The following is a 12,249-nucleotide window of genomic DNA, read 5'->3' on the forward strand; positions in this document are numbered from 1 at the left end:
ACAGTTACGCTGCAGAAAATTAAATTTTACTACAGTACAAAGATGTGCTTCTTAATAGAACATCAAGCAAACATACGAATTACAGTTAGAGAGCATTCCACATAGCAGCCCCCTCTCACAGCAATTAGCTATGAAGTATCCTTTAATTGCTCACTTTGAAACACGGCTCCCCCTGCTTTTTTTCAAAGAAGAAAAAGAAAGCAATTAAAATCTTTAATGAGTGCCTGCTGCCTGTCCCCTAATTCATGGGTATTCTAATGTTCAACTTGTGTCTTTTTATAATAGACATAATTGCCAGATCCACTGCAACCCATCTATACAGAACAGCAGCATGTTTTACACAGTGTACTGTAATAATGTAATTGGTGTGATTCAATACTAGCATTAAGTGAGAAAAACAAATGCTGTGTATGCAAGATTGACAACAAACCTTTGAAATCGTGCAATTGATGCCTCTACTGCTCAAAGTTGGGAAATATTTAGCCCGTGTCCTTTGGATCTCCATTCTGGCTGTTTTGCCTGTACTGCCAACAAAATGAATGAATTCTTTGCAATGGCACGGACCCATTTCACCTAAGTTATTGGTGATCTCAACAACAGCACTTGAAAGTTCCCCTCACTAACACATACAAAGAACATATTCAGGGTTCACTGCAAAGCTGCTGTGAAAATGGAAGCAGGCGGAACAGGGAGGAAATACCATACTCCAGCCACTCCCAAAACTGCTCTTACAGAGATAAAACAACTTGATCCATTTCAGACCAGAAGCACAGCTAATGAAAACTTACTGCCTTGTGAACTGTGGGGCATCTGTCTCATTTCTGGTAGGCAACAGATCACAAGTTACTGGTACCCCATTCAGATGTCTCAGTAAAATAGCCCATTATTATTGGTTATCAAATATGACCATATGACCATACAGATATACCTTATCCGTCACCAGGTATATTTTAACGTCCTGTACTGTAGCAGAGCTAATTCTGGAAACATTACTTAAAGCAAGACAGACATACCACCCGCAGGCAAAACAGCTCAGCAATCCTACACAAAAGGGAGAGAGGGGAAGAAAGTAATGAAGTTTGTTACCCAAGACAGTATTGATAAACAAAGTCACATATTTGCTATTTATAATCTGCATTTAGAAAGCTCTCTTCCAAGAATCTGCATCATCTTTGCAAGTTCAGAAACAAGACTTCTACTGCAAAGCAGAAACAAAAAAGCTCTCTATCCTGTCTCCAGCAACTCACATTAGAACTATTTATTCAAGAGGCAATTAACAGAGGTGGTGGATTTCCCACTAGAAATATCCTGCAATCCACCTTTGCAGGTCCCAAACACATAGCTTTGCCTTGCAGACCAGTTAAGGAGACAGTGGGGCTTGCTATTGTAGGTGCACGGCCGTGATTTGGCAGAAACCAACGGAGTAGGCAATCCTGTCCCCAGTTATCTCTTTCAGCTGCCATAGTCCAACAGCCCTCAAGAAAATACTCATGATGGTCATCCAGCAGTTGCAACATCACTGGGCTTGGTGTAATTAAAAAAAAAAAAAAAGGCAACAAGAGGTTCTCCTTTGCCAACCCATTTGCTAGACAGACTTATTTTATAAAGCTAGGAACTGTAGAGCTAACAGAATTTAATTATTTCCATGCTTAAAAATACAGGGATTTAATCTTATTCCATTAAAGGCATGCTCACAGCCATGAGTTTGCTCTCACCAGTAAAAAGAACAGAACAAATCCCAGGATCTTACTTCCCCCTCACCATCTGTTCTGTGCTCTCAGGCTCTCCAAGGTCAAATCGCCTTTAGGGATTCAAATCAGAGATAAGATGGAGATGACATTTCTAATCTTTGTTACACAGGCACAGATTTTATTAGTTTTGGATACAAGGAGCTTCATTTTCAGTATGAGTGAAGAACACAGAGCCAAAAAAAATAATCCATGTTACCTGGTATGTTTGGTAGACTACACTAGCCAGAATCCCGAGTTATAAGAGCCAGCATTGCCAAGGGCTGAATAAAGGGATTTTACACTGTACGTTGAATCTCAGATTCAAGAAGGCAAGGTTTCTAAGTGCAAACAAAGAACTTTTCCTTTTTTTTTTTTTTTAACCTCAAAAGTAAACACAAAAAGTGGCTCTGAGAAACTTCTGGCTGACTACGGGGCAGTGCAATCAACTCTGACTACTCCTGAGAATGGTTATTAAAATAAACAAAACTCCAGCTAAGTCCTGCCAAACCTCCCTTGCCTACGCCCCACAGCACAAAGAAGCAGAATCCCTGATGGCAGAACCAGTGCCATGCCCACTGGTAGCACGATGCAGAGAAACCACACTGCAACAAGTCACAATATGCCCTTGGTTCTCCCCACAAACACAGCACCACTGGTTTTGATAGGTTAAATGCAATGAGAAAGAGGACTAGTGGTTTAAAAATAGGCCAGTCCATTTTTTCCAACATGTGATAGGAACACATCATTCTACCACAGCCTGAACTTGTAAAGGCTGTCACCAGCTGGCCTTCTTGGTCTGAAGGAAAGCATTTTCCTCCTCTCACAAATGCAGCCCATCCATATCATAACTCAGGCTGTGCATAAGGAATGAGAATTTAGCCAGGAGGCCACAAACCCCACTAAAGACAGCCCTGACTGTGGTAATCTTCAGGCTGCCTGATTTGTTTCACTAGATTCCTTCATGAGAACTCTACAGCCAATCACCATGACTAAGTAACAGCTGGCACAGAGGAGGGGCACTTGCCAAACTCAACAACCAAGATACTTTTCATTGTTTACTGAGATGCCTTAGCTCATGGAAGTTAAATTATTTTCAATGGGACAGAAAAAATATAGGAGGCAACTTAGGAGAGTGCCACGAGGAAAGAGCCGTCAAGCTTTCACTCTGTTGATATACCCACAGAAACATCTTCAAAGCTATGACAGAGACTACCATGTTATATGGCCATCTGAAAAACTTCTACATACTTAGGCTCAGAGGTAGAGTGAGTGAAATACTGAAGGAACCCTTAATTACCCCTTTAGAAGATACTCTCATTTCATCCCACCAGAACATGCAAAGTGTCTCCCTTCCAATGCAAGGTAAAGGGATAAGAAGAAAAGCTGGGGCAGCATCACAAGCCAGAACTGAGGATCAGTAAGAGCTAGAGGTGTGCTGGAATGCAGGGTCTGGCTTACAGCACCTTAAAGGCAGTTTTTCTTCCTTTCCCCATTACAGGAACGGTTCTTGTAACCCCCATAATACCATCTGGGGATTTGCACAGATCCTGGTGAAGTAGATGTTAACTTCACCTTAGGAAGGCAACACAAGCAGAAGAACAGAATGAACTTCAGCAGCAAGCTACCTAGTACTGACCTACTCCCTCCCTGTATGGCTCAGGGCGGGGCAGGGTTGCTCCAGATGTATATTTCTTGAAAAGGCTACGATGTCTCTTTTTCATAAATTTTATCACATATTTACTTTGAGGTTCTCTGATGATTTATGCTCCTCCCCAGTACATCTTTGCTCTGTGTCCCCTCCCCGTGCTGACAATTCTTCTGTCCCTCCTCCCTCCAATTTTGTCCCCCTTGAGCTCATTTTGGAGTGGCAAAAGTCAGGAAGAGGCATGTGGAGTAGCTGTTTGGCTTTACAGTCCTGCAAAAGGATTATAATGACATGGTTGCTCTTTTGTCCCTTTAAAAATCAGACAGGATAAGTACCTTTCTGGTGAGTTTTGCTCTGACAGAGCAATTAAAGTGGCAGAGAAGCTGGAGAGCTCCCAGCAAGCCAACCTAATTGTTTACTTCTATTTCATTTTAAGGGGTTCATAACTGTAAATACTGAAAGAATGCGTAATCCAGCCAAAATCCAGGAACACCAACTATGTTGCTTACTGGCCTACAGAAACTTATCGTTATCGCGCACCACTGACACTCTTTCCAGGAAGGAAAATATGTTTTAGTAAGTTAACGTTGTATCATTAGGGAGACCTCAACTGGAAATCTGCTTCTTGTCAACTCATTTTCCGTGAGCTTCAGCAAGTCTTAAAAAGCAAAACAAAAAACTTCAAACAAACAACAAACTTGTACATGAGAAAACTCAGTAGCCTACAATGAAGCAGTCATGGAAAAGATGTTTCATGTCATAAATTAAACAAAACATCCCCTTCTTAGTACGGTAACAGTAAAACTACAGGAAAATATTTATGGATTACAAATATATGTAAGAATCAGATGGCACTCTGTTCCTTCACTTCAGAAGCACATTCCTGTGGTTCCTAAGTATATTTCTATACACAGCTGTATTTCTATAGACTTGTCCTGTATTTTTGTTAAAACAATAAACTCATGGCAAGCCTATTGCTAATGCAAGAGGAAAACTCAGATGTTTCTTTTCCCCAAAAAATGGAAAGACAGTTATGGTTCCCTGCAGCGCTCTACTACAGGATCTTTGATTATTTGAGTGCTTTATATGCAGCAGGTCAAAATGCCTTGCATCTACCTCCAGAAAGTTCCTATATATAGAAGACCGCACTTAAGCAAACACAAGCTTATTTATTTAGCCTTGAAGTCAGCACAGCAGTCCAGTTTTTATCAATAGTGTTTTCACACTGCTTCATCCATAACTTAGTTACAAGGCCAGTTCACCATTTTATGTACTACTAGCTAAACCAGGGATAACTTTCATTCACGTCAGCAGAACAAAATTACAGAGTTCAAGGTCCCACAAGGCCTTTCCGATTGCAAGCCCAGCCCCAGAAAAGGCTGGAGCAGCCAGTACTGTCATTGCTGTGGACCCCTGATCCTCTTCTTGCTTGGATCAGCCCTGACGAGCAACGCCGACATGAGTTCTTCTGATTTTAACAGAAGTGCATGTGGTGTTCTACAAGACCTCACTCCTGGAGTCTCCACTTCCAACTACAAAAAGCCATTTTAGCTGCAGAAAAGCCCTTGAAAAAACAAAGCAGATGTACATCTAACTACATATACTACTAGATTTATACAGTACCAGTAGAAATCTTTTAATCTAGAAAGCACTAAAAAGCACCTAGTAACACTCAGATGTATGTGATTAAGTCAATTTAATATTTAAATTATGGGGGTGGTTCTGCCTCTTCAATTTTTCCCCAAATTTTGAAAGCAAGTAATATTAAATTGCCATGTTCTGAAGAGGTTTGCAGGAAAGGGGAAGGACTTGAGCCAGAAGAACCAGACAAAGAAAAGCTGAAGGAAGCAAAAAACAAAACAAAGTTTCCACACTATCCCTTTTTAGCTTGTCTGAAAACTGTTTAAAAAGTTTCTAAAATGGTCAATGATGGTCCAAGATTTTCAAATCTCACTTTGATCTACAAGTGACCACCCAGTATTTAAAGGAAAGTAACTTTCCTTACATGTTTTCAGAAAACATTCCTTACACATTTTCCATATGTTTCTGTTTTCTCAGAAGATGACAGTGACCAAAGGTTACCATGCAGTTTTCCATGCAGTAGTTTTTCTCCACCTTTTTCCCTTCTCATTATAACTGATGTTACAAATAGAAGAGATCAAATTACTTCACTGCAGTTCATTATGGATGTTTCTGCATGAGATAGAACTCCCTGTATCATCAGTATCAGAAACTGCAAAAGATCATTCAAGACTGAAACGGCTAAAATATTATTCCTGCAGACTAAGGAATGTAAGCAGAATATGGTACCCTGCAAATGCCAAACAGTGGGTACCACCATCATGCCTGGCTTTAGGCGAGGCTCCCTTCCTCCCATTCTTGACCCATAAATCCACACAGATGTTATGGAAAAATCAGTCTATTGACAATGTATCTGGATGTCAGAACCTGCATGCAGCACTTCTTCTTGACAACTCCTAAAATCCTTCACTGCCATTCCATTTAATAAAAGTGGTGTCACTAATAAAGTTATAAATAGCATTTCCTATTCAGTAGCCAAATCCTTGCTTCTGTTTATCTAGGGAAGATTCCGTAAACAAAACCAACCAGAAGACTTGACATGGAAACACGAGATATTCCTTTGTGCTATTAGTATTACAAACTCATTTTTGGCTTACCATGGATTCACTGATTAAGAGGAGAAGAAGAGCCTCTTCTACGTTGTCTTGAGGGCAGTACGCACTGAAAGACAAAACATTTTTCTGAGGAAGGTCAAGAATTATCCCGTCAGCCTCTTTCTCATTTCACAAGAGGAACAGTAACTTGAAACATCTCATGCATAATTCATTTGCTAGGCAATACCTTCTTTTGCAGGTTCTCACAATTAAAAGCTCTGCAATATATCCTAGATGAGCTATACTGAAACATAAATGCTATGAGATAGAAATAACCTAAAGACAGCTGTTTGGTTGTATTTTCTTCCTTCCTGGGGAAAAAAAAAAAAAAATAATCAAACACTCAAGGTTTAATGCTTTATTTTTCCAGCAGGCCTTTTGATGGGAAGTTAAAAACAAGAATACACAAAACTACTACATGAATCAGTGACATACTTAGCAGTACCAAACAGCGTTCAAACACTCTCCTTCCTCCTGCAATAAACTGAAATAAAAAAGAACACTCACTTCTCTTCTGTGTACAGCTCCGGCCTTCGACAAAGAAGATTGCTAACATAAGACTGATCTTCTTTGTTCATGAACTCAGGAAGCGGATCAGATAAAGGGCTCCAGTAACAGTCTTCACTGAGAGAATGGAGAAGTACTTGGGCTAGCTGTTTGGCTGCAGTCTAGAGATCAGTGAACAGCACAGAAAAAGACACATCAGTGAAGCCTTCTCCAATACAAAAGTTCACCCCACCCCATGTTCCACCTTGTGAAGGAGATGTATCAACAACATGACAGTACCACTTTTTAGAAAGCTAGAACAGCTAAAAGAGCTACTAAAAAGTCTACAGCAATGGCAGTTTCTTCCATCCTCTGAAAAGGCCAGCCTTCTGCATTTACATGGTCTTGTTTCAATGCTGTAGGTAAAAAACGATCAAAAAGGCCTGGCAGCAAGGCATACTCTGGTGAATGAAGAGAACCGACTGCCACATGAACTGGTGAGACTCTCTCAGAAATGTTACAGTATTAGAGTATGGTGGCACTCCACTGTGTTCTCAGCCTCAGAATTTTGTATGCAAGTCTCAGCTCAGAGGCTACTTTTCTATTAGGTTTAAAACGTCAACCCTTTATCTGTTAATATCACTCTTCCTGCAGCCTTTTATAGCTTCATCTCAGTACTGCTTCTCTCTTATTGTTGCAATAATGGAAGGAGGAGAGAACAGGGTTAGGAACTTTATATTGAGACAGCAACATCGCATCACTTGTTTGATCACTGAGTGGCCAAGGATCCTTAAATACTTGTTTTCCAGTTCATACACATAGCTGGCAACCTGGCCCAAAAGGGGGCAAGTTAACTTGACTTTGCAAAACTGTCTTTGCCATTTGTTCTTGTCCCCCACCCACTCAATCTCTAATTTTTTGCACTGTACATAGATGAATATGCAAACAAGTAGAGACACATCAAAATGGGTGTGAATTCTAAGCAGCACTCTAAGCTGTAAAGTAAATACTGCACAGAACAGAGGCAGGCTGAAACTTCAGCCCTTCTGTCCTAATACTCGTAAATATTCTTTTGGAACTTCTCTGACTACTGCATATGTATTTTATATGCAATTTACACTTTGAGATGTGTCATTTTCTTTTAAATACCAGGATAGGTATGATAAACTGAAGCTTTACTCCACTGGAGGTATGAAATTTACAGGACCAAATAAATAATACTGAGGTTAAAGTTCCTGTTATCAGATTCAGAAAAAGAACTTCTTTTGATGCAAGCTGCTTTATTTTCATCCACCTCACCACACACGAATTCACCGAATTAGTCTAAGATGCAACCACAGTAGTGTGCTCTGTTTCTTAAACACCAGAAAGGGAGGTTTCATAGATGCACCTAGCAAATGGCAAAGTGATCTGAAATGTATGACGGTGCCTCAGAGAAATATTGTCACACAGAACTCACTGGGAACCCCAAGAGCTTCTGTGCACTCCTACTGACAAGTTACAGAAAGCCTTCTTTTTTAACTAGGCTTTTCTATGCTTTTTATAGCAAGTAACCATGAGCAAAATGGCCTAGGGCCCTCCAACATTAGCCAGTATCGTTTTATCGTCTCAGTGTGTAATTATTTAGTCAGTTTTACCCTGAGGAACCAACTCTCTTATAGGAAAAAATCCTACAGTCTTAGAGGGGAGGGAAAAATAACATGCCAGCAACAGAAAGATCTCTAACAGTTCACACAGAAGTAGGAGTACAGTTTGTGATAAGCCTTTCAAAAGGCAAGCACCAAATACTTTTAGTGTTTTTGATTTTAACATACAGTACAGTAGCTGCGTAAATTAGCTTCACTCTTGTTTTAAATAAGACCAAACAAATCAGAACAGGCCAAAATGCTGATTTATGTTATTACTGCCTTTGGCTAAAAAAAGCATCATTATGCTTGAAGAACACTGTGATCCCACAAATTAAGAAAAAAAAAAAAAAGTGTTTCACTTTCATGCTTGAAAAACTTGTTTAATTAAGCACATTCCTCCCTTTGCCCTCTTGACAACTCTTTAAAAATAAGTAAGAAAATGAAAATGCAACTTCCTGTAAAATGGAAATCCCAGGAAAAACTACTGGATGAACACATTCAGATTTCCCCTTAGGGATAAATCCCCAGGGGTGTTCTACAGCTCTCCCCAGTTGCACAGGGACAGGGGCATCTGAGTGCCACGTTCTGTCATGGTATAGGAACAGCAGATGGTTAGACTCATTTCAGCAAAATGATAACAGGCAAGCAAGAAAAATCCCCTGAACCCTGATCTCAATCTGGAAAAGGATGCAACCATTTTGAGTGTGACAATTATTTAAGTCACCTCTTGTAATTCCCTGCACAAACTTTTACATGCATCTGTATTCTCAATTAGGCATAAGGCGATCCCAAGGCAACAAGAATATTCATTTCCAGAACACAAGTTCCCAAATACACAGATGTGAGGAACCTAGGCAAAAAAGCACCCAGGATACCCTTTCTGCTCGCACTTTCATTTTATCCCTGCATTTGCATGTGAGCTAGACACACCGTCAGTCCACCCATTGGAACCTGTCACTCTCCATCTCCAAAATGCTATGCAAACCCATGCCCACCTTACTTGCCAAACTTCTCCGGAATTACACAAAACACAAAGATGAACCAAGCACAAAACAAGTTTAGTTGTATCAATGTCAGTGCTTTTAGGGCTGCAAAGTTTTCATTCATGTTCTGAAGACTGCTATTCTCCATGCTGTTGACCTTGTCACTTCCTCAGTAACTTCAGGACAAGATCTCTTAAAGGGGAGACAGGGAAGAACCAGTTAAAGGTCTAAGAAGTTAAACAGGCACATAAATAACTTTCCCCATGATCTCTTTACCAGAGGCACTCACGATAACAGGATGCAAAATGCCAACACCAACAAAAACTTAATTAAAAAAAATAAAAATCAGTCTATACTGTACTGAAGGGAGTTTTACAGGAAGAACACTGAAGCACTTGAATCTAAAAAAAGCACTGCTTGTTTTGCAAGAACCAGAAGTACTTAATACTTCTACATGCAAACACAAAAAGGTGTGCATGCAAACACTTTAAAACAAGAAAGAAAAGAAGACATCACCTGAGAACAGTACTGTCAAGCTAAATACATCCCTATTTCTACCAGGGCTAGAAAATGCACTGGAAAAACCCCAAAGTAAAACACATGCCCAGGTCTGAAGGTTCGGAGGTTTCAATTGGGCAGGTCTTTGAATTAAGTGGATTACTTGATACACCACCTCCAAAAGTGTAAAAAAAAAAAAAAAAAAAGCGCAGCAGTCAATCAAGTGAGGACAAATACATTTTGTCCTACTGTACTGGTTAATAAACAGAGAGATAATCATCTGCACAGCAGATTATCCCACCTTCCCATCTCCCATTCACTCCCCTTACCATTTTGAAGGTTTGAGTAGCTTTTGTTTCCACAGTCCGTAGTATTTCTCGCAGACTCCTCATTCCTTTCACAATATTTCTATGGGGAAAGCAGGAAAAAAAAATTCATAAAAACAAAAAAAACCCCAGCACATTGGAAACAAAATACTTTTATGATGCGCCAAAGCGTGGCAACGAACTTGACATTCAAACAGACCCATGAAACCATCACTAATATTGAGTGTACAGTAGCGAGACAAGTCACTCTGAGGCACAGATAGGACAATGGCACTGAGTGAGGCAGCGACTGTAGCTTGCCTACTCCAGATGGCTTCCTAGGAGAAGATCACATTCACATTTGACGAACAGAGGGGACATTTGGAAGCCTTTCATAGCTCGTATTTATAAAGCAGATGCTGCTTCTTAAACGCATCCACATCTCCTCCTCATACAACACAGATTGTACTTGTTTGAATTACATTGAGCTTACATGATACTTTTAAATGACGATTCCTTTTAGGTGGTGCTTAAATGCCTTGTGTCTGATGCTCCAGACACATGATGAAATAACAGAGGTTTAAACAGTTTATTATCAGGCAGCTAAGTTGCAGTAACTGCCTGCAAGCACAGCTTAACCTGCAAAAAAAAAGAGGGTTAGTCTAAAAACAAAACAAAACAAAAAAAAAACCACCCCAAAAAAACACAACACCACCAAAACCAATAACCCCAAACCACATTAATTGCTCATGGTGTATGCAGAGTAAAGCAGACTACTTGCTAAATGATATCTTAATTGTGTGTCTGGGCACCAAGAGAGTTGCAGAGAGGAAAGATTAAACACTGGACATACTAGTTAACACACTTGCAGCCTATTAAGCCCTTCAAAGCTAAGGACATGGCCCTACTACCATAGAAACTACAAAACAGTTCAACTCACTTTCATTACAGGGTAGAAGCTACGCAAAGAAATACAAGCTATCAGAAAAAGAGCAGTGCTGTACTGAAATAAGGACAACCAGGTACATTAACTGCCACTTCATCTTATTCCAGGAGAATTTTCTGTGCAGACAAAGCCTAGATTTCATTTAAAAAAAAAGAAAAAAGCCATACACCATAACAACCTTTTCTGTCAATCTGATTAAATTTTGAAGATAACAAGTACAGATTGCACTTCTGCCCACTCTCATGCACTGCAAACCTTCTTGCACTCCAGAATCAATGACAAACATTTGAAGAAATAAAAGAAAGTCATTATTTTCAAGAATAGGGAAGTAAAATGTAAACATGTTTACCATGAATATTGGCTACATAAAATGACACCCTAGAGCTTTTAAGGTCACCAAGTAACAGAATGCAAATGCATGTGGCCTTACTTTCAATCAATACTTACCTCAAAATTTTAAACTTTGAGGTAACCCATAGATTACCTAGTCATGGGAAAACTACAGCCAAGCAACAAAGTGAGGCAAGAGCAAAAACACTGGGGACTTGCCCCTGTGCAGAAAGTCAGATGCTGTCTGTCTTTTTTTCCTTCCACTTTCTCCTAAGTAAAAGATGTGCTTTGAATTTATCACGGGAAAAAAGTTCAAGGAAGTTTTTATAAGTTGGATTTTAATGCTTCAGCAAGTACTCCTATTACAGGGCCAAGACATATGGTGCTTCTCTGTGGGTCTAGGAAAGACTATACCCACAAAGATGCAGTTCTGGACCTTAAACTGAGGAAAGCAATAAAGCGCATGGTGATATTTATGCACAAGTAGTCACATGAAATCCAACAGAATTGTTCACGTGCTATTTATTATCTGATAGTCAAAACCAATAAATTCCTCCATCTAAACAAAACGTACCTGCCCAACTGCTCTCCTCAGTTACTGAAAACTATTGGCATTTTCTGTGCTTCCTTAGGCTCTTTAAGAGGTTGAACAGAACAGTTATGGTGTGTAACAGTTCCTCAACATTTTCAAAAATGCCTGTGTTTAGATTTCTTGTTAGGATAATGGTATTTGTCTCAATAAAGTGTCAATGAATTCCATTAACTAGCATCAGAAGGAAGATTAGTGACCACTTGCAAAGCCAATTAATTCCAAATTTGACACATACTTAAGAGAAGAAAAACCTAGAGAATATGCTAAAAAGAGACAGTGTTGTTCCCAGAGAACTGGAGCACCATTTCAGTTCCACTTTTTAGACAAGGACATAAACAAAGTTAAGCTTCATGGCAGAAACACCTTGTTCTGGGCGGAAGGGAAGAGGAAAAGGAATACTGGCACACTGAAGTGAATGAAAGAATAAATAG

At 39.7% G+C, this 12,249-nt stretch overlaps 1 protein-coding gene across 4 annotated transcripts in view; it reads right to left on the reverse strand.

Moving 5' to 3' along the window:
- Positions 1-12,249, reverse strand: part of TTC7A (tetratricopeptide repeat domain 7A) — a gene marked incomplete at both ends in the record, with an annotated part of 182,100 nt that overhangs the window by 141,157 nt on the left and 28,694 nt on the right. For all 4 annotated transcript variants that reach the window (XM_081997950.1, XM_081997951.1, XM_081997949.1 and 1 more), the window contains 3 exons: positions 6,054-6,117; positions 6,558-6,718; positions 9,975-10,053. In XM_081997950.1, coding sequence (XP_081854076.1) covers positions 6,054-6,117; positions 6,558-6,718; positions 9,975-10,053 — 304 coding nt within the window. The remainder of the gene's footprint in view (positions 1-6,053; positions 6,118-6,557; positions 6,719-9,974; positions 10,054-12,249) is intronic.

The sequence above is a fragment of the Phaethon aethereus genome, assembly GCF_964289735.1.
Source record: "Phaethon aethereus genome assembly, chromosome: 3".
Taxonomy (NCBI): domain Eukaryota; kingdom Metazoa; phylum Chordata; class Aves; order Phaethontiformes; family Phaethontidae; genus Phaethon; species Phaethon aethereus.